This window comes from Chiloscyllium plagiosum, unplaced genomic scaffold (assembly GCF_037043375.1).
Source record: "Chiloscyllium plagiosum isolate Xiang-an unplaced genomic scaffold, Cpla_swu_hap1 HiC_scaffold_12, whole genome shotgun sequence".
Taxonomy (NCBI): domain Eukaryota; kingdom Metazoa; phylum Chordata; class Chondrichthyes; order Orectolobiformes; family Hemiscylliidae; genus Chiloscyllium; species Chiloscyllium plagiosum.
In genome coordinates, this window is record NW_028270150.1 from 41,912,973 (window position 1) to 41,936,584 (window position 23,612).

At 40.6% G+C, this 23,612-nt stretch overlaps 1 protein-coding gene across 3 annotated transcripts in view; it reads right to left on the minus strand.

Moving 5' to 3' along the window:
- c15h3orf52 (chromosome 15 C3orf52 homolog) overlaps nt 1–23,173 on the minus strand; it is a 68,834-nt gene extending 45,661 nt beyond the window's left edge. For 2 of the 3 annotated variants that reach the window (XM_087992710.1, XM_043701046.2), the window contains exons 1-4: nt 22,782–23,172; nt 21,560–21,707; nt 16,863–16,999; nt 11,754–11,824 (exon numbers count right to left, since the gene is read on the minus strand). In XM_087992710.1, coding sequence (XP_087848836.1) covers nt 11,754–11,824; nt 16,863–16,999; nt 21,560–21,707; nt 22,782–22,886 — 461 coding nt within the window. In that variant the 5' untranslated portion in view covers nt 22,887–23,172. Of the gene's footprint in view, nt 1–11,753; nt 11,825–16,862; nt 17,000–21,559; nt 21,708–22,781 lie in introns of all 3 variants that reach the window. The other variant, XM_043701047.2, reaches the window with a different exon arrangement.
- Between the last annotated feature and the right edge of the window lie 439 nt (nt 23,174–23,612).

The window sequence follows — 23,612 nt, forward strand, 5'->3', positions numbered from 1 at the left end:
CGAGAGAGGGAGCCATGGTTTACTAAAGAAGTTGAAACTCTTGTCCAGAGAAAGAAGGCTAATGAGAGGATGAGGTGTGAAGTTCAGTTAGGGGGCTTGAGAGTTATAAGTTAGCCAGAAAAGATCTAAAGAGAGGGCTAAGAAGAGCCAGGAGGGGACATGAGAAGTTGTTGGCATATAGGATCAAGGAAAACCCTAATGCCTTCTATAAATATATCTGGAATAAAAGAATGACTAGAATAAGTTTAGGTCCAATTAAAGATTGTAGCGGTAAGTTGTATGTGGAATTTGAGGACAATGGGGAAGCACTTAATGAATACTTTTTGTCAGTATTCACATTGGAAAAGGGAAATGTTAGTGTGAATATGGAGATACAGGCTACAAGATTAGATAGGATTGAGGTTGACAAAGGGGAAGTCTCAGCAATTTTGGAAGATCTGAAAATAGGAAAAATCCCGGGCCAGATGGGATTTATCCTTGGGTTCTCTGGGAAGCCAAGAAGGAGATTGCAGAGCCTATGGCTTTGATCTTTATGTCATCATTGTCGACAGGAGTAGTGCCAGAAGACTGGAGGATAACAGTTCTCTTGTTTAAGAAGGGGAGTCTGGCCAACCCTGGCATTTGTAGGCTAGTGAGCCTTACTTCGGTTGTGGGTATGATGTTGGAAAAAGTTATAAGAGATAGGATTTATAATCATCTGGAAAGGAATAATTTGATAGTCAACATGGTTTTGAGAAGGGTAGGTTGTGCCTCACTAATCTTATTGAGTTCTTAGAGAAGGTGACAAAACAGGTGAATGAAGGTAAGGTGGTTGATGTGTGTATATGGACGTCAGTGAGGCATTTGATAAATTTCCACATGATAGGCTATTTCACAAAATACCAAATTTCGGGATTGAAGGTGATTTAGCGGTTTGGATCAGAAATTGTATAGCAGAAAGAAGACAGAAGGTGGTGGTTGATGGGTAATGTTTATCCTGGAGCTTAGTATCCAGTGGTGTGCTGCAAAGATATGTTTTAGGGCCGCTGTTGTTTGTATTTTTATAAATGATCTGGAGGTTGGTGTAGAAATATGGGTTAGTAAATTTGCAGATGACGCTAAGATAGGCAGAGTTGTGGATAGTGCTGAAGGATATTATGGATTACAGAGGTATATAGATAAGATGCAGAGCTGGTCTGAGAAGTGGCAAATGGAGTTTAATGCAGAAAACTGTGAGATAGTTCACTTTGAAAGAAGCAACAGGAATGCGGAGTACTGGGCTAATGGTAAAATTCTTGATTTGGAGATGCCGGTGTTAGACTGGGGTGCAGGGGGCTAACACCTTCAACATCTTAACATCTTATCTGGGCTGACACCAATTCTTACAGTTAACCTGAGAATGTAACTTTTAAAAAAGGTTTTGCGATTTACATATGAAAGAAGTGAAACTATCATGGTCATTCTAACAGATGAGAGACTTAACAAACAATCAAGGTATTCTTCAATGTATAATTTCAGTTACATCACACTGTAAACTTTTGCTATAAATTCTGTGTCTTACAATTGTGTACTCCACAATCACCTGATGAAGGAGCAGCATTCCAAAAGTTAGTGCTTCCATTAAAACCTGTTGGACTATAACCTGGTGTTGTGTGATTTTTAACTTGGTAAAATTCTTGACAGTGTAGATGAATAGAGAGATCTCGGTGTCCAGGTGCATAAATCCCTTTAAGTTGCCACCCAGGTTGATAGGGTTGCGAAGAAGGCATATGGTGTGTGGGCATTTAATGTTAGGGGGATTGGGTTTTGGAGCCATGAGGTCATGCTTCAGCTGTACAAGACACGAGTAAGGCCACACCTGGAGTATTGCGTGCAGTTCTGGTCACCACATTATAGGAAGGATGTGGAAGCTTTGGAAGGGGTTCAGAGGAGATTTACTAGGATGTTGCCTGGTATGGAAGGAAGGTCTTATGAGGAAAGGCTGAAGGAACTGAGGCTGTTTTAATTGGAGAGAAGAAGGTTGAGAGGCGACTTAATTGAGACGTATAAGATAATCAGAGGGTTAGATAGGATGGACATTGAGATCCTTTTTCTTCGGATGGTGAAGGCTAACGCAAGGGAACATAGCTTTAAATTGAGGGTTGATAGATTTAGGACAGTTATCAGGGATGGTTTCTTTACTCAGTGAGTAGTAGGGGCATGGAATGGCCTGCCTGAAACAGAAGTAGACTCACCGACGTTAAGGGCATTTAAATGGGCATTGAACATATGTATGGACAATAATGGAACAATGTAGGTTAGATGGTCATCAGATTAATTTCACAGGTTGGCGCAACATCGAGAGCTGAAGGGCCTGTACTGTGCTGTAATGTTCTATGTTCTGTGTTCTATAATGATAGGGACCAGAGAGAACTCAGCTGTAATCTCTGGTCTAGTCAGCTCATTTCAACTCGAGTAATAGTAGGCACCATCCTGGGTTTGTAAAGGAGAAAAAAATCAAATCGTTGATCCTGATTCAGATTGCGTCAACAATTCCTCAATAGTATAGTACGTACTTAAACATCATGTGAGGATTGAGTCAGACTGAACTATGATTCTCCCATGAAAATTAGTCTGCAAATATTTACGGTCAAATAAGAACGTAGGCAGTAGCTGTTTGAGAAAGATACTGTAGGGAATTTGTATCAATGAAACTTCACCTAAATGTACATGACATCAGATGATATGATGGACAAGCAAATGGAATGTTGGCAAGAATGATTTATTAACCTTAAAGACAAAAGAGTGGGCAATATACTGGCATTGTATTAGAAATTTATAAATTAGTATCTAATGGATATCTTTCAGTATAGGAAATGAATAACCATTTTGTGAAAGAAAAGGGGAAGATTATAAGGAATTATAGGGATTCAAAGTTTGTGAGAAGATTTGTAGCTCGGGTGATCATTGTTGAGGTTCTGTTCGCCGAGCTGGGAATTTGTGTTGCAGACGTTTCGTCCCCTGTCTAGGTGACATCCTCAATGCTTGGGAGCCTCCTGTGAAGCGCTTCTGTGAGAGGCATGGCACTCATCCACAGATTCAATCAATAAGCACATCGACCTGGACCCAATATACCGGCCACTGCAATGGACAGTTGGAACTGACAACCGAAAGCAGCAGATTCAAACCACTACAAATGCCAGAGGAAAGATCACAGAAGTGCTTCACAGGAGGCTCCCAAGCACTGAGGATGTCACCTAGACAGGGGACGAAACGTCTGCAACACAAATTCCCAGCTCGGCGAACAGAACCACAACAGAATTATAGGGAAACTAGCAACTCTGAACACTTTATATAAACAAACTGCAAAACACAGGCATAATTTAGAATTCTGTAACCTAGAACTAGAGCAAAAAAGTTTATAATTTCTTCAGTCGTGTTCCGAAAGTAGTTTCTCTGTGGGACTCATTGCAACAGAAGGCTATGGAGACTAAGTCAGTTAGTGTACTTAAGACAAATATAGATAGGTTAATGTTTAGCAATGGCATCAAGGGCTATGGAAAGAAGGCAGGAGAATGGGGTCAAGAAACATATCAGCCATGACTGAATGGTGGAGCAAACTGGACAGGCCAAATGCCCTTACTCTGCTGCTATATTTTATGGTCTAATGATGTGCTATGTATGGCCTTAAACCAACTGGTGAAAGTTCAGCAGCATACATTGTTCCGTACAGGGTGTCAGGTAGGAGAATTTGTCTGTGTACATAATGAGTGGTTATATCCTTATGTTGATAACACTTCTTCCTGGATATTTCTTCCCTTTTCCAGCAGGGCTCCCTTGCCCCCTGTGCATTCTGCTCCTTTTACCAGTCTTCCTGTATTCCAAAGAGGAGCTTATGATTGCCCAAATTGTGGAGGCAACATTAGCGATGCAGAGAGGTTCTTACTTTGTTCATGCAGCTTAGAAAAGAAAATCTGCCTTCCCAACTCAGTCCAGCCTATGGAAGTACAGAAGTTGGGAGGTCATGTTGCAGCTGTACAGGACATTAGTTAGGCCACTTTTGGAATATTGCGTGCAATTCTGGTCTCCTGGGTGCTGGAGGTGGGACTAGATTGGTTTGGGATATCTGGTTGGCATGGACAAGTTGGACCGAAGGGTCTGTTTCCATGCTATACATCTCTATGATCCACAGCAATGCAACTCCTCTTTGAATTGAGCTCACAAGCCACTCAGATATATACAAAATAGTGGCTCATCACCATCTTAAGGGCATTTAAAGATGGTCAATAAATCTTGGTCCTGCCAGTGATACCAACATCCCTAAAATGAATTAGAAACAAAACAAAGGCAGTAGCAATCTATCAACAGAAACTCAAAATTAGCTAATTAATACTTTTCAATAGTAGGTTGTCCTTTCTGCTTCTGAGCATGTGTTCAGTTGTGCGCAATTAAGAGATGGTCTTAACTTGAATAATGTTATGGGGATGGAATGCTTTATTTCCCCCTTCAGCTCCATGTTGATTTAGTCTCCTGCTTCTTTCCCTCAACACCCTTCACTTTTTAATGACAGCATTGCCCTGAACAGGCTTTGCTTGTAAATGTTTCATTAGTCATATGTGTATTTTCCTGGTGGTGGAAATAATGAATATTAAAATATATACACAATGACATATTTTTACTATGTCACAATGTATTAAAAAAAACATTATGCATCACTATGGGTGATTTTGGGAAAATATAAGCATTACTGTTGGGTCCTCTTGGATACAGTAATACAAAAAAGGACTATTGATCAAGGGTTATTCCCAATTCAGCCGGTTTTATATCCAGTTCTATCTAATTAAAAGCTCCCAGGTTTTCCTGGTGGTGGAAAAAATAATTGAGTAATGTTAGCACTCATGTGGTAGTGGTAATGTCCTGGCTCTGGGTCAGAAAGTCCAAGTTTAACTCACTGTAGGTGTGTCACAATATGCCTGAGTAGGTTGATGAAAATAACTTGAGTAATGTTAACATTATATTTGAAGAAATCTTGAGTAATGTTGAAGGCTTTTGGGGGACATTGGTAGTGTCCCTAACTCTGGGCCGAGAGATTTGGGTTCAAGTCACACCTGTTCCAGAGGTTCTAATACCAGCTCTGAAAAGGTTGATTTGAAATGATAAACTCCCACTGGCATCGAACCAGCATGTGATATCACAACTTGCCTACAGTACCAGATGTTCAATTAATGCATGAGTCCCATCACCCACACCAAAATGGCATTTGATGCAATTTGCATCAAAGTGTACATGTACACTGTGGATGTGATTTTGAATGTTTAAAAGGCCACTTACAGCATGCAAAAATATGTGTGCTGTAAATCCAAAGTTTGTGTCACAGCCTCTGATTCAAAAAAGCAGTGTAAAATATTACAATTGAATTTGATCAAGTATATCTAGGCTAGTTAAACTAAGATGACAAGTTGACTGAGGAAAGAACATAGAGTCACACAGCATGGAAACAAACCTTTAGGTCCAACTCATCCATTAAACTGATCTAGTCCCAATTGCCAGCATTTGGCCCATATCCCTCTAAATCCTTCTTATTCATGTACGCTTCCAGACACCTTTTTAAATGCTGTAATTCATGATGATCACAGATGACTTACTGCAGTGAGTCCCAGAAGAGAAACCATGGTCAGTGAAACGCTTGACTGCGTAACACTGTAGTAGTGACTGACAAATCCTAGCCTACTTATACTGGCCAGTTAAAAATATTAAAACAGGTTTATTTCATGAAACGTTAGACAGGATGTGACAGAAGCTTGCAGATGATATATAGAAATAAAGAACCCTGATTGCACTCTCAGGAGAAAACAGAACTGCTAAAGATAGTGATCAGCAGTTAGACTTTGCCCTTCACTGTTTTATTGACTCTAGCAATATGTTTTTAGACCAGAATGCTAAAGATTCCAGTATATTTCTGTCCAATAAACCATTGCTACTGTAACCCAATATTTCTGTCCATGGCTCAGTTTATAACCAGATAACAATGGGTAAGATTCATGTTAATTGGTCCAATCCACACGCTGAACTCTCCACAAGGGATTCTTAACCCTTCCTGCCTCCCCTGTGTGATGACTGCTCAACTGGAAGTAGAGATGCACCCAGTAACTGTGAGAGTGATGACCCTTGTCCCTTTCTAAATCTAGATGCCATAGACCAACGTTGCTACATGTCTTCAAGGAATCACAGTAAAATTTCAATCCATTGTTACTAACACTCAATGTGCAAACTCTATGTTGCAAGGAAGTGGCGAGCATAGTTCTCCATTTGGTTTACTGCTAACTTCACCACTGCAAATAATTTCCTGCTGTAATTGTTGGGCCAGGAACTGTATCTTAGTGTCATCTTCAAGCATGTGAGTTATCAGAGTCTGACATACCTTACTTAATAAAATGCTATTCAAAGTGTGACATACATTGGAATGGTATTGAGTATTAGAGAATCATTTACATATCACAAGTGCTGTTTGATTAAAACATGCAAGCATTAACTATTTGACAAAAAAAATCTGCTTCTTCTCTGAATCCCAGTTGCTCAGGAAGAAGCATTTCTTTGCATGGTCTAACCTAGAAACATCACTTCGTGATTTGTTTTCCTTTCTTTCACAGAAGAAAGAAATACAGGTAAACAAATAATGATTAACTTCAGTCTGCATTGTTTTGACCTGTGACATTCATATCAGTTGTTGCCACATTTGATTTTCCAGCAACTCCAGATGCTAAATATGTATGTTAGATACACACTTCTAGATCTCCAAACATCAGTAAATAAGAGTACCACTCAAAATATCCTCACTACAAATGAGGCGGCACGGTGGCACAGTGGTTAGCACTGCTGCCTCACAGCGCCAGAGACCCGGGTTCAATTCCCGACTCAGGCGACTGACTGTGTGGAGTTTGCACGTTCTCCCCGTGTCTGCGTGGGTTTCCTCCGGGTGCTCCGGTTTCCTCCCACAGTCCAAAGATGTGCAGGGTCAGGTGAATTGGCCACGCTAAATTGCCCATAGTGTTAGGTTAAAGGGGTAAATGTAGGGGTAGGGGTATGGGTGGGTTGCGCTTCGGCGGGTCAGTGTGGACTTGTTGGGCCGAAGGGCCTGTTTCCACCCTGTAAGTAATCTAATCTAATCTAATCTTTCTGAATGTTTAAAATGAAGCTCCCACCTAGTGGAGGCAGTGGTTTTGTACATTCCTAATCTGTGCCACTACCCACATATGCTGCAGCTCAAAGGGAGGGAAGTCTGTCAGGTTAGGACTTTATTATTTATATTCTTCTGTTGACCAATCAATGTACATCATTAAAGCAGATGGCCAATGATGAAAATCCAGGCTAATTTTCAATAGCTACATGGTAGCTGTTTCTTGCTTAAAGTTATGATGTTGAATCAGATATATATATATAAATACTGTCATCAATGAGGCTTTAGTACTATGAGAAACTGAATAAACTAGCTCATTTACAACATTTTTGACAGTAGATTATAAACAAAAGAAAAATTTGCTGCATTCATTCTTCAAATTAGGAGCTGCTTTTCCTAGCATAGTAAGTTCTGCTCAGCTGATTATTCTAGAATCCCATGTCAAAGCATTAACCCTCAGGTTTCAGACAAAGTACTGAAAAAGGCATTGCAAATGCAGTTTTAGTAATGAGTATAGGAACGTGGTGAACATACACTTGCACTTATTTGAAATGTAAAAGGGGAAAAAAAGAAAAAGCTTTTTCAAACCTTTTGTACAGCTATGTACTGCTGAACTCTCTAAAGGGAGTTCCTGCATCCTCCATGTGATGACTGCTCAAATGAAAACAAAGATATACCCAATAATTGTGAGAATGATGATTCTCTCTCCTATTCTAAACCCCTACAGATCAATATTGGTGCATGTCTTCAAGGAATTACAACAAAATTTCAATCCATTGTTACTGACACTCAGTGTGCTAACTCAATGTTACAAGCCCAAAGTTCTCCATTTGGTTTACTGTTAACTGCACCCTATGCAGATAATTTCCCACTATAATTGTTGTCCAAAGTCCTTCTTTCCCCTCCTCTAACACCAGATGTGAAGATTGCTTTGGCTCTATTGCTTCCTGTCCCTCCTTCCTCTGCCTAGCTCCATTGAAATATTTTTTAAAAAAATTCTAAAACATACTTTTGACCATCTATTCAAAATACCTGAGCATGACCCTATCCGCTGTTTTGGTCTGGAAATACAAATTTGAAATGTATGTTTTAATAACCATATCACCATTCAAATTATGAACATAATTTATTTCATTTTCACTTTATTGTCCATATCGAAATTTATTTCAGATACACAGGCCAAGATTTTCAACTAGGCAGGCAGTTGTTATTCCAGTCTAGATGAGAGTCGTGCAGGAACATCCCATGGAAACGTCATCCTGGCAGATTCTGAAAGAATTCCACCGGGCCTCTACCCTGGAACCTTCCAAATATCTCCCTTTAAATCAAAGAATTCAGAGAGTTCGAATGAAATTAAGTAAATAGTTATTCAGGAGAAGTTAGATTATTAAATACATAATCCAACTCCTGAATAACTCTATACTGACCCCATTGTTGCTTGACACACACCCAAATATATCCGATTTCTCCCACCCATTTCCACTTACCCTAAAAGACTCCATCATTTACATATCCTCAAACTCTCTGCTACTTTGCACCCTAGCACCCTAAACACTTGGCACACTACCCCTGCTTACTTGGCATCCTTCCTATCATACAGCATGCATCCTAATACCTGGCCCCCTAACCCTTCCCACCTGGCATTCTGTACTCTGGCAACCTACTCTGCATCCAGCTGGCCACCTACTTACCTGGCATCACACTTCTGCAGAAGATTGCCACTTCTTGGAAACTATGCTCCCTTGCAGATGTTCCACACGTACTAATCACTGGGCCAATGCCATAACAAGCACTGACTCTGGTTTTGAAAGCCACTGTTGCACACAGATTTAAGAGGCGTATGCAGCATAAAAATACATTCACAGGGAACTTTGCTTGGAGAATCTGTCTCATAATTTGTTTGTTAAAATGTGGTTCAGACAGTATCGAAAGACCAGAAACATGTCAAATTTTCCTCACAATCTTCCCTCTATTTTTATTGTTTCTCAGTTTAATTTTACCTATGTTCATACTTTGTGTCAAGTTTGTTTTAATGGTGTCTTCCTTTAAGTCGCATAATGGCGTCTATGGTAACAAAATATGTCTCACAAGTTTATAAGCTATATTTGCTTCTCTATCATTTTTTTCATTTTACTGCATTTTTTGTTCTTTATTGTAACATTATGCTTTCTTTATGTTGCAACATTGTTGTGTAATAAAGTCGAAAACAGTGATGATGTGAAACTCAATTCTTTAAAACTGTAGGCTGGCTTCTACAGAATTGCGCCAAAATATGGTATAAGCAGCTGTTTAAAAATGAAAAACCACATTTTTTTTTGCTCACCAGCTGTGGAAAGTCTATATAAATGCGTAAGTGCAGCGTTTTTATGATTAGTATATGCTGAATACTGATATACTGGTGGTCAAGATTGTAACGATGGTAGAACTACACCCATCAGCCATTGCCACTAGAATCATTGTGGAAAAATACCTGCCATGCAACCTGTCAAGTTCTGTTCTGAAAGTCAAGAGAAGCTTCAGCACAAAAATTGATGGCTCAATCATTTTTAATCTAGTCCTGAATAATACTTGAAACAACAGGTTTGATATTGCATTTTATCTTGAACTAGTGTTTGTGAATCCATGCAAATTATGGGTTTCATATTTTTAGCATTGTCACATTCTGTGGCTAGATGACTTTATATTATACCATGTTCAATAGTTTTGCATGGAAATATCATTAGTATTTTATTTGCTAATTCAGGAAAAACAGGAATGATTAAAATGACAATTGGCTAAGCCTGCTTAGATATGTAAGTAGGAATAAATAGTGGCTAAAAGAAATCCCCATTTTATTGAACAGACACTCAGCTTATAAGAATTTAACTTGCTTTTACCATCTAAGACTCTCAGATTTCTGATTAGCTGAATATCTGAATGTGCAGTATAAAAGTCACAGAGAAATAGAGACCAGGAACGTCACACATTCTACCAATTGTTTGTACTGAAATAAAAACAGGAAGTGCTGAAAATATGCAGCAAGTCAGGCAACGTCTACTGAGAGAGAAACAGCAATAGTATTTCAGATTGATTTTTTGTTTGTCAAAACCACTTCAGTAATTCTGATTAAAAATCATCAATCTGAAACATTTGCTGTGTTTCAATGCCCACAGATGCTTTCTAACCTATTACACTTTTCCAGAATGTTTTGTTTTTACGACAGATTTCTAGCATTGAGAATATTTTGCTTTGTTGTGATGTGTGCTCAGCTTACCAAACCGAGCTAAGGTGATTTTGAGTTCTTGTAAGTGCCTTAGGTTCAAACGCAGTGATCAGAAGAAAATGCATAGTTACTATTCCTGATTGATTTCAACAGTGTCACTGGCTACATGGGATATTTTCCTTAGACAGGGTAGCTCATGGGCTATCAAGTCCACACTGTAAGTAATCTAATCTAATCTAAGAACATGCCAGTAAGTGATTAAGAGACAAAGGTAAGTGAGGACCTGGACACAATTATTATTAATGAAGAGCTAGTGTTGGGTAAGCTAATGGAGCTAAGGATAGATAAGTCTCCTGGCCATGATGTAATGCATTCCAGGTCACTTAGAGGGATAGTGGGAGAAATAGCTGACGGACTGGCAGTAATTTTCCAAAATTCGCTGGACTCTGGGGCAGTCCCAGCAGTTTGGAAAATAACAAATGTGATGTGACTGTTTAAAAAGGGAAGTAGACAAAAGATGGGGAATGAAAGACCAGTGAGCTTAACCTCTGTAGTGGGGAAGATGCTTGAGTCTATTATCAAGGAAGAAATAACAGGTCATCTCAAAACATTGTCCCATTGCACAGACGCAGCATGGGTTCATGAAGGGCAGGTCATGCTTCACAAATCTTTTGGAATTCAATGAAGACATTTCAAGCACAAGATGTGGTGTACCTAGATTTCCAAAAGCCTTTGACAAGGTGCCGCATATGAGCCTGCTGTATAAGGATGCATGGTGTTAGGGGTAGATTATTAGCTTGGAAAGAGAAGCGCAACCCACCCAAACCCATTCCCATACATTTACCCCTTTACACTACGTGCAATTTACCATGGCCAATTCACCTAACCTGCACATTTTTGGACTGTGGGAGGAAACCGGAGCACCCAGAGGAAACCCACACAGACATGGGGAGAATGTGCAAACTCCACACAGTCAGTCGCCTGAGGCGGGAATTGAACCTGGGTCTCTGGCACTGTGAGGCAGCAATGCTAACCACTATGCCACCGTGCCGCCCACAGTTATTAGTACCCACCACTATGAAGACTGATGCAAAGTACCTGTTCAATGCCGCAGCCATTTCATCTATCGTCTGATCAAATTACAGGTGGGTTGAGGTGTGGTGGTTGGTGTTGGGGGAACAGTCATTTAACAAACAACCAATCAGTGAAACTTAGTAAATAATCAGCAAGATGGATGGTAGGGGCCCCTTATGATATATATCACTATTTTTCTCATTCTGTTGACTTTAAAGCAATGTAAAACTGGAATGATGTACATTGACACAAGCATTTCGAAAAAAGGTGTACATTTGTGTGTCATTCATTTTAGGATAAACACTGATTACAAGCCATTAATAATAACATACTTTGTCTTACCTGCATGAGAACACACCACTATCCACAAAATAATATCCAATTGCTGGAGATTTGTTATATAGTTGCCACAGCTAAAAACAGAGAAAAAAACTTCTGTATTAAGTACTGAAGATCAAAAATTCAAATGGAAATAGCAGAACTTAAAAATGCATTTTTTAATAAGGCAATAATGTAAAGGAGTCAACTCCCTAACTTGGTTGACACAAAAATTCACAAAGGGAAGGTTGCTAATTAGTTAGAGTATCATCAGGAGAATTTTCATTTAACCCCAAAATCTTTCTAATCATGCAGTCTGATCTTTGCCACCTTTCTTAACTTTGCTATTGTATTGCAATATAGATGTAACACAGTATAGCAAATAGTTATGTCAAAGTATCAGAAACAAATGGTTAAGTTACAATATAGGCTTCAGAGGGACCTAAATCCATGAATTTCAGTTTTTGCACCAAACACTGAAAGCTTCATTACACTAGTTCAATCTAATGCACACAGCAAGGAATTGTGGAATTGACTAAATTATGGAATTCCAGATCTGCTTTCATCAATATATGCATGGAAACAGAATTGACAGAGGGCTACATTCTTAGATGGCCGTCTACAAACAGTAAAAGGAATTGGCCAAGGAAATAATCTCTGGATACTTCAGAGGTGGCAATAACTGATACTGCTTGAGATCTGTGGTTGTATTAAGATATGTGGAACCATATGGAACTCAGGGTAAATAAATAGTGATGTCTTGAAAAGAGTCCACATTACAGAAGAGGAGGCGCTGGAGACCTTCGAACACATAAAGGTAGATAAATCCTGGGACTTGATCAAATGTATCCCAGGACACAGTGAGGAGCTATGGAAGAAATTGCAGGGGCTGTTGCAGAGATAGATGGATCATGGACAGTCACGGGTGAGGTTTTGGATGAGAATATAGGAGCCATAGTGAATACTTTTGCGGATGCCACCAAAATTGGTGACATAGTGGACAGTGAATAAGACTATCTAAGAGTACAACAGGATCTTGAGCAATTGGGCCAGTGGGCCGAGGAATGGCAGATGGAATTTAATTTAGGTAAATGTGAGGCGTTGCATTTTGGTAAGGTAAACCAGGGCAGGACTTACACAGTTAATGGTTGGACCCTGGACAGTGTGGTCAAACAGAGACACCTAGAGATCCAGGTATGTAGATCCTTGAATTTGGTATCTCAGGTAGAGAGGGTGATGAAGAAGGCATTTAGCAAGCTTGTTTTCATCGGTTAGAGCACTGTACAGGAGTTGGGATGTCATGTTATGGCTGTATAAGACCACATTTGGAGTACTGCGTATAATTCTGCTATAGGAATGATGTTACTAATATGGAGAGGATGCAAAAAAGATTTACAAGGATGTCACCAAGACTGAAGGGTTTTGCGTTATGAGGCTGGATAGGCTGGGATTTTCTTTTCCCACGGAGTGTAGGAGCCCAAGGGATGATCTTATAGTGGTTTGTAAAATCATGAGTGGCATACATAAGGTGAATAGTTAAGGTCTTTTCCCCAAGGTAGTGGAGTCCAAAATTAAAGGGCATAGATTTAAGGTGAGATGGGAAAGATTCAGAAGATGTTAAAACCTGAGGGGCAATTTTTTCATACAGAGGGTGGTTCATATATGTAATGAGCTGCCAGAGGAAGTGGTATAGGTGAGTACAGTTACAACATTTAAAATACATTTGAACAATTACATGGGTAGGAAAGGTTAAGGAGGATATGGGTCAAACACAGGCAAATGGGACTGATTCAGTTGAAGAAATCTGGTTGGCCTGGACAAGTTGGGCTGAAGGATCTGTTTCCATACTGTGTGACTCTATGACTCTATTCCTCAAAGATGGAGCATGGATCTCATACCCTAGTATACTATTAACTTTCAGTCAACACATTTTAAAACTGGATAAATAGACCATCAAACTGGTAGCTGCAAATCTTGTGACCTTTGGCACTTGAGCTAAATTAGACTGGGTGATACTCAGATGTTAAACAACAAGAATGATGCATGTATGGAATGAGCTGCTAGATGAAATAGTGGAGGCTGGTATAATTATAACATTTAAAATGCATCTGCATCGGTATATGAACAGGAAGGGTTTACAGGGATATGGGCCAATGAATAGGAAGACTTTATAGGGAAATAGGAATAGATTAATTTAGGATAGCTGGTCAGCATGAACGAGTTGGGCGGCACGGTGGCACCGTGGTTAGCACTGCTGCCTCACAGCACCAGAGACCTGGGTTCAATTCCCGACTCAGGCGACTGACTGTGTGGAGTTTGCACATTCTCCCCGTGTCTGCGTGGGTTTCCTCCGGGTGCTCCGGTTTCCTCCCACAGTCCAAAGATGTGCACGTCAGGTGAATTGGCCATGCTAAATTGCCTGTAGTGTTAGGTAAAGGGGTAAATGTAGGGGAATGGGTGGGTTACGCTTCGGCGGGTCGGTGTGGACTTGTTGGGCCGAAGGGCCTGTTTCCACACTGTAAGTAATCTAATCTAAAACACATAATGTTGGAATCCTCCAACACATCAGCCCTTTTCCTGGGGAAAAAGAGCTTTAAACTTAGTCATATTTTATGTCGGCTTCGAAAATCAGCTAGAATCTGCTTGAAAATACTTCCTCCAAACTCATCGAACGAGCAAGTCATTCAGGCCTCTAAGGTAATTAACAGCAATATTGTAAACAAAAACAGACATTGCTGGAAAAACTCAGCAGGTCTGGCAATATCTGTGGAGAGGAAACAAGAGTTAATATTTTGGGTCCAGTGACTCTTATTAAGAAAAGCAAGAAATCTCAGCAGAGAATCTTCGCAATCTGCTCCAGCTTTGAGTTCACCTAAGAACCAACACAAACCTCTTATATACAATAACATTAATCATGGAGAGTAAAGGTCTGTGACATAGAGACAAGGCATTGGAGGTGGGGAAGACGATAGACTGGCTAACCAAGAAAATATCAGAGTTAAGGGAGGGATAAAAAACGAGATGCCACTGATAACTTTTGCCAAGTTGGTGTCAATGCCATGAGCATTAGTGTAAGGACTCAAACAAAGGAATTGAAAATGTGGAACAGGTAACTATTAGACTAGGTAACATTGACCACTCTGAAGAGCAGAGAAGAAAGGGAGGTTAAAGATGGGACAAAATTTGGAAAGGACCTTGGGTTTGAGGTTGAAAAGAGTGATATTTGTGTAACAGTTAGCCATTAACAATAATGGTAAGCATTGAGTAAGCAAAGGTCCCCATGGGAGACTGATTAGCAAGATTAGATCTCATGGAATACAGGGAGAACTAGCCATTTGGATACAGAACTGGCTCAAAGGTAGAAGACAGAGGATGGTGGTGGAGGCCTGTGACCAGTGGATTGCCACAAGGATCGGTGCTGGGCCCTCTACTTTTTGTCATTTACATAAATGATTTGGATGCGAGCATAAGAGGTACAGTTAGTAAGTTTGCAGATGACACCAAAATTGGAGGTGTAGTGGACAGCGAAGAGGGTTACCTCAGATTACAACAGGATCTTGACTAGATGGGCCAATGGGCTGAGAAATGGCAGATGGTATTTAATTCAGATAAATGCGAGGTGCTGCATTTTGGGAAAGCAAATCTTAGCAGGACTTATACACTTAATGGTAATATCCTAGGGAGTGTTGCTGAACAAAGAGACCTTGGAGTGCAGGTTCATAGCTCCTTGAAAGTGGAGTCGCAGATAGATAGGATAGTGAAGAAGGCGTTTGGTATGCTTTCCTTTATTGGTCAGAGTATTGAGTACAGGAGTTGGGAGGTCATGTTGCGGCTGTACAGTACATTGGTTAGGCCACTGTTGGAATATTGCGTGCAATTCTGGTCTCCTTCCTTTCGGAAAGATGTTGTGAAACTTGAAAGGGTTCAGAAAAGATTTACAAGGATGTTGCCAGGGTTGGAGGATCTGAGCTACAGGGAGAGGCTGAACAGGCTGGGGCTGTTTTCCCTGGAGCGTCGGAGGCTGAGGGGTGACCTTATAGAGGTTTACAAAATTATGAGGGGCATGGATAGGATAAATAGGCAAAGTCTTTTCCCTGGGGTCGGGGAGTCCAGAACTAGAGAGCATAGGTTTAGGGTGAGAGGGGAAAGATATAATAGAGACCTAAGGGGCAACTTTTTCACGCAGAGGGTGGTACATATATGGAATGAGCTGCCAGAGGAAATGGTGGAGGCTGGTACAACTGCAACATTTAAGAGGCATTTGGATGGGTATATGAATAGGAATGGTTTGGAGGGATATGGGCCGGGTGCTAGCAGGTGGGACTAGATTGGGTTGGGATATCTGGTCGGCATGGACGGGTTGGACCGAAGGGTCTGTTTCCATGCTGTACATCTCTATGACTCTATGATTCTAAGTGGTTCCTGGTTGAGTAGACCACCAAACTGCTTCACCACCTGCGTTCAAAATAGCTAAACCTCCCACCATAGTTGTGCATCCACCCAACCTAATATTTAGAGGATGATTGGAAAGAAAATATTACAGAAGATTTTAATATGTGGTGCTATTAATTAAACAATTAGGCCAGTTTACAAACAGTTTCTGAATTAAGCTATATTATGTAACCAAGGGATTATAACCAAGAATTTTAGAATATTTAAGGTGATCTGCAATTTTACTGGAATTAACATATTATTTAATTGCAATCAATTGGGTGGCAGGGTGGCTCAGTGGTTAGCACTGCTACCTCACAGCACCAGGTTCCCAGGTTTGATTCCAGCCTTGGTCTACTGTCTGTGTGGAGTTTGTACATTCTCCCCATGTCTGTGCAGGTTTCCTCCCACAGTCCAAAGATGTGCAGGTCAGGTGAGTTGGCCATGCTAAACTGCCTGTAGTGTTAGGTGCATTAGGCAGAGGGAAATGGGACTGGGCGGGTTACTCTTTGGAGGGTCGATGTGGATTTGTTGGGCCAAAGGGCCTGTTTCCACACTGTAGGGAGTCTAATCTAATCAAAAATTCAGATTCTATAACTTTGTTGTAAACATTCTCTCAGAAATTAACAAGAAAAGTGAATACAGTACCACATCTACTTTTCCAAATGATTTATAACATATTATTTTTTCTAAGTTACTTACCATATTTTTTAACACCAATGAGTAGTTTTTACAATGAGGTATCACTGGTTCACGTGTCATACGTCCAATGTAATATTGAGAAATTCCATAAATTTTGAGTTTTGGATCAATAAAGTCATCATCATATGAAGTGGCTTCTGAAAAACAGAAGGAAAATTTGTTATTAAACATGAGTAGAGTAGAGTAACTTTTATTTGTCATTTCTACAATATATAGCTGATACAGTAAAAACAAGACAGCGTTCCTCCAGGACTGAGGGTGTGACATGGTCAGCACAAACTACACAATCATACATGACATAAAGTGCATAAGAAGGGCAAAACACACAAGTTACAGTGTAATAGAAGAATGATAAATAATAGACATTTTTCCAGCAGCAATTTGAAGTCTGGCAAGGAATTTCAAGTGGAATAGAGTCTGATCATACTGTGTTAAGGAGCCTGGTGGCTTGGGGGAAGAAACTGTTACATAGTCTGGCCATGAGAGACCAAATTTATATGCAGATTTTATAAGAGATCTTAAAGTAATGAAACACTAAGGAGCCAGCAATCATAATATGGTAGAATTCAGTCTGTAGTTTGAAAGAGAGAAGGCAAAATCAGGTGTAATGGTGTTACAGTTAAATAAAGGTAATTGTTGGGGCATGAGAGAAGAACTAATGAAAATTGACTGGAGGCAGAGCCTAGCAGGGAAGACAGTGGAGGAACAATGGCAGGAGTTTCTGGGTGTAATTGAGGACACAGTACAGACATTCATCCCAAAGAAAATATGGATTATCCAGGGTGGGGGAGGCATTAGACAGCCATGGCTGACAAAGGAAGTTAGGAAATGTATAAAAGAAAAAGATAGAGCCTAGAAAGTGGCCAACAGCACAGGAAAATCAGAAGATTGGGACGACTACAAAAACAAACAGAGGATAACAAAGAGGAATAAGGAAGGAGAAGATGAAATATGAAGGTAGGCTAGCCAGTAATATTAGAAATGATTGTAAAAGTTTCTTTCAATAAGAAAAAAAACAAGAGGCAAAAGTAGACATTGAGCTGGTCCACATTAATGCAGGAATGGAGATAAGGAAATAGCTGAAGAACCTAATAAGTACTTTGCGTCAGCCTTCACAGTGGAAGACATGAGTAATATTCCACCAATTAAGGAGAGTCAGGGGCAGAGCTGAGTATGATAGCGATTACAAAAGAGAAAGTGCTGGATAAGCTAAACGGTCTAAAAATTGATAAATCTCCAGGCTCCAATGGGCTACATCCTAGAGTTCTGAGGGAGGTGATTGAGGAATAGAGGATGCGTTGGTTGTAATCTTTCAAAAGTCACTGGAGTCAGGGAAAGTCCCATATAATTGGAAAATCGCTGTTGTAACCCCCTTGTTCAAGAAAGGATCAAGACAAAAGATGGAAAATTATAGGCCAATTAGCCTAACCTCGGTTGTTGATAAAATTCTAGAACCCATTGTTAAGGATGAGATTTCTAAATCCTTGGAAGTACAGGGTCAGATTAGAACAAATTAGCATGGATTTAGTAAGGGGAGTTCATGCATGACAAACCTGTTAGAATTCTTTGAAGAGGTAACAAGAGGGAAACCCAGTGGATGTTATCTATCTGGACTTCTAAAAGGCCTTTGATAAGGTGCCTCACGGGATGCTGCTGTGTAAGGTGAGGGTCCATGGTGTTGGAGGTGAGCTACTGGCATGGATTGGGGATTGGCTGTCTGACAGAAGGCAGAGAGTTGGGATAAAAGGTTATTTTTTGAAATGGTAGCTGATGACAAGTGGTGTCCCACAGTGTTCAGTGTTGGGGCTGCAGCTGTTCACTTTATATATCAATGATCTGGATGAAGGGACTGGGGGCATTCTGGTGAAGTTTGCTGATGAAAAAATTAGGTGGATAGGCAGGTAGTTCTGAGGAGGTGGGGAGGCTGCAGAAAGATTTAGACAGTTTAGGAGAGTGGTCCAGGAAATGGCTGATGAAATTCAGCGTGAGCAAATGTGAGGTCTTGCACTTTGGAAAAAAGAATACAGGCATGGACTATTTTCTAAACGGTGAGAAAATTCATAAAGCCAAAGTATGAAGGGATCTGGGAGTGCTAGTCCAGGATTCTCAAAAGGTTTACTTGCAGGTTGAGTCCATGATTAAGAAAGCAAATGTAATGTTGTCATTTATCTCAAGAGAGTTGGAATATAAAAGCAGTGATGTGCTTCTGAGACTTTATAAAGCTCTAGTTAGGCCCCATTTAGAATACGGTGTCCAATGTTGGGTCCCACACCTCAGGAAGCACATACTGGCACTGGAACATGTCCAGCAGAGATTCACATGGATGATCCATGGAATGGTAGGCTGAACATGCGATGAACAGCTGAAGATCCTGGGATTGTATTCATTACAGTTTAGAAGGTTGAGGGGGGATCTAACAGAAACTTGCCGGATAATGCATGGCTTAGAAAGGGTGGACGCTGGGAAGTTGTTTCCATTGGGCGGGGAGATTAGGACCCGTGGGCACAGCATTAGAATTAGAGGGGGTCAATTTAGAATGGAAATGAGGAGACATTTCTTCAGCCAGAGAGTGGTGGGCCTGTGGAATACATTGCCACAGAGCGCAGTGGGGAGCGGGATGTTAAATGTCTTCAAGACAGAGATTGATAAATTATTGATCTTGCAAGGAATTAAGGGCTATGGGGAGAATGTGGGTAAGTGGAGTTGAAATGCCCATCAGCCATGGCAGAGTGAACTTGATGGGCCAAAGGGTCTTACTTCCACTCCTATGTCTTATGGAATGCTCCGGTCTCTTCTGCCAAATGGTAGGATGGAGAAAAGTTTGAGTGAGGGGTGTGTGGGCTCTTCCACAATACTCTTAGCTTTTCAGAAGCAGCGTGTAGTGTAGATGTCTGTAATGGAGGGAAGGGAGCCCGATGATCCTCTCAGCTGTCCTCACTATCCATTGTCGGGTCTTACCATCCAAGACAGTGCAATTCCCAAACTAGGCAGTGATGCAGCAGCTCAGAGTACTGTCAGTGAACCCTCTGTAGAATGTGTGGGGATACAGGGTGGGAGGTGGGCGTTCCTCAGCCTGCTGGTGTTGAGGATCCAGTTGAGATTCTACACCAGGTGTATGCCAAGAAATCTGGTGCTCTTCACAATCTCCACAGGGAGCCGTCGCTGTCCAATGGAGAGTGGTCGTACCATGCCCTCCTGAAGTCAACAGCCATTTCTTTCATCTTGTCCACGTTCAAAGACAGGCTGTTGACTCTGCACCAGTCGTTAGTCGCTGCACCTCCTCTTTTTATGCTGACTCGTCATTCCTGCTGATGAGACCCACTACAGTTGTACCATCGGCAAACTTAATGATGTGATTCAACCTGTGCATCGCTGCAGTTGTGTGTCAGTAGGATGAACAGCAGTAGACTGAGCATACAGCCCTGGGGCCGCCCCGTGCTCAGTGTGATGGTGTTGGAGATGCTGTTCCCAATCCAGATTGACTGAGGTCTCCAGTCAGGAAGTCCAGGATTCAGTTACAAAGGAAGGTATTTAGGCTCAGCAGACTCAGCTGTTCAGTCAGGTGCTGAGGAATGATGGTGTAAAATGCAGAACTGATGTGTAAGAGATTTACTTATGTTGAAGTTTAAAATGACAAATTTAAAAATGAAAAGCAACTAATTATTAATTCTAACAAAATGGCACTTTTCATATGAAGACCAACTGTATGACAACAATACCAGATTCATTTGTTTATATGTCTACTCATGAGATGTGGGTGTCACTGACCAGCCAGCATTTAATATCCATCCTTTAAACCCAAACTGCTCAAGAAGGTGGACTGTTAATTGTATGAAATAACTTGGTTATGAATGACTTCTAATTATTTCTCTCTTTTACCTCTCCATCTTTCTTTTAAAGTCCAAAGATTTGCAATAGAAAGCTATGAAATGTATTTTTTATGTTCTGCTTCTCCAGTCCTCACTTTCTCCTAAAGAATAGAGTAGCATTGGAAACTGTTCAAAGATGGTTCACTCTACTGATTGCTGAGATGAGTGGGTTATTTTATTAACAAAACATTGCATCAGTTTGGCTTGTATCCTTTGGAGTTTGATGAGCATGATGATACATGATCTTACAGAAGCATATAAGATCTTGAAGGGAATTAACTTTGTGTGCCAAGAGGATGTTTTCTCTCGTGGAAGAGACTAGAACCAGGGGGTCATAACAGAAAAGTAAGGAGTCACCCTTGGTGATGATTTATTTTCTTTAAGAGGGTCATTAATCTGTGGAATTCTCTTCCCCAGAGAGCAGTGAATGCAGGGCCATTGAATATTTTTAAGGCTGAGTTAGATAGATTCTTGACTAATAGGGGAGTGAAGAGGTATAGCAACTAGACAGGAATGTAGAGCTGAGGCTACCATCAGATCAGCCGTGATCTTGTTAAACAGAGTAGGCCTGACATGCATGATTCACCAAAATTCTCAGGAGACCGAACTGCAATTTGATCCATAACATGTCAACATAATTATTTCTTTAAGTATAATTTTAATTAAGAAGTAGAGATGAAATGTGAGTGTAAAATCTATCAATGCAAAAATTAAGAAATACACCCCCAAATGTTCTAGGATTGAACAATATTCCCAGACTGTGTTGCATCAGCAATGAGATCTGTACAATACAATATTTTACTTTGATCATTTAAATATTCTACTCACTTATGCCAAGAATCACGATTGTGGTTATTAAAATTATAGAAGATAACACGATCAGCACTTTACACTTCCAGCTTTTGATTTTATTGCGGATATTTCTATTGTATGTCTCTCTGCAACACTGAATGTTCCATTGTCTATTCCGTCCTTCCTGCAGAAACAATCAAAATATGAATCCAGACGATTACGTAAACTAATAGAAATCTTTGCCACTGTTAAAGATTTAAGAAACATCATGATACAATACAAACATCATGCTACTGCCTCTTATTCTGCTCTTTCCCCTCCTCAGCCCTCTCTGTCCACTTGCATTATGTCTCTCACCAGCTTTTCTGCTTTAACAGCAGATTGCCTTTAGAAGCAGGCGAATGTGAAAAATCCTACAACAACATTTGAATTCTCCTGGTGGCCTGGCAAATGACTATTTGTCAAGTACTATCAAAAACTGTCAAACATTTGAACTGTAACAAAAATTGGAAATGCTGGATAAATTTGCATGCTTGGCAGCACTTGTTGGGAGGGAAAAAGAGTTGACATTTTCACTTCAATTAAAAGAGAAAAGCTGGTCAAGGAGTTAATTATAATAGACAGGGAGGGTTAAAGTGGGGAAATGGCCAGACCTCCTGAACTTCTTCAGCAGTTTCTGTTCATTTGTGAGATTTGCAGCATCAGGATTACAGTATTTTGTTTTTCATCTGATTTATAGAGTTATGGAAACAGACCTTTCAATGCAACTCGTCCATACTGAGAATTTTCTCAAACTAAACCAATCCCATTTGCCTACGTTTGGCGCATATTCCTCTAAACCTTGCCTATCCACGTACTTGTCCAAAAGTCTTTTGAATGCTATAACTGTACCTGCATCTAAATCGGAGCCGACATTAGCCTGCCCAACAACCTCTTCAGTTCAGGATATTATACTTGTCAAATAACCTCTTGGGACTTTAGGAAGACGTGCACGTTTTTATTTTCAGATATACGGTTCCAATCCAGTCTGACGACTTGCCTGTGTATTCGCACGCCCAGTGAGCGCTAATGTGAACCTTTCAACTTTCCCCTAAATAATCTGACAGGCTGGGATCACAATGGCAGAGAGGAGAAAATTCTAACGAAGAGGTGTTCTATGCCAGTGAATCCACGAGAAACAACTCAAATTATGACCAAGCCAGCGATTGGAAGTTTTAAATCTCCCTTTAATAGTTGGCTGAGGAGAGCTACAGCTCACCTGGAGGGACGGCTCCGGCTCCGGAAGGAGTGTCTCTTCTGTGTTGTTCATTTGAGCGCTGTTGGATCGAAAATCGATCATTGGTATTGGCGTTGCTACTGCCATGTTGTAAGCAAGGTCCTCAAAGGAAAATTCAGTCGGATTTGGTTTCACTTTTCAATACTGTATCAAACTTCCCAGAGCATTTAGTTGCCGGAACCCCGGAAGTCTCGGCTTCAGGTGAAATCCAGGCTGAAGTTGAGAGTAACTTCTCACAAGTTGGCAGCGAACGGGGCAGACTAATAACTGGGGTAAAATTTGGCTCTCCCCCACAAGAATAAGTTAGCAGAAGGATAATGAGCCGAGGTGTGGGAAAGGCGAGTGTTGCGCTTCGCTCTGCGACTGTTAGGTGGGGTACTTTCCAGGAATGTGAAATGATGCGAAGGTCACACCTCTTTAATCGGCGTAGATAGGGCAGCGCCCAGTTTACTCAATGTGTGGGAATAACCTATGGTGTCCATTATCAGAATCGGAATCGTGCTTTAACGAAAATGTCATAGCTGTCAGTAGTTTTTAAAATTTAAACGACCCTGTGACGACATCTTCTGGAAGCCTCAAAACTCCTCCCGAGATTTCTGAGAACTGGGATTTGATTCATTTTATTCCCTCGTGAGAGGGAAATGTCAGCTTTGCTGGCCTTTCACCCAGAAAAGCATGTGAAACACAACCAAACTGATCTTGTATATTTTAAAATGGAGTTCCGTGCATTCATTTCCAATTATTACTGTTTATTGTCACTATTTTTTCTTTTCTCTATCGTCCATTCCTAGTTGTCCCTTGAGAAGATGATGG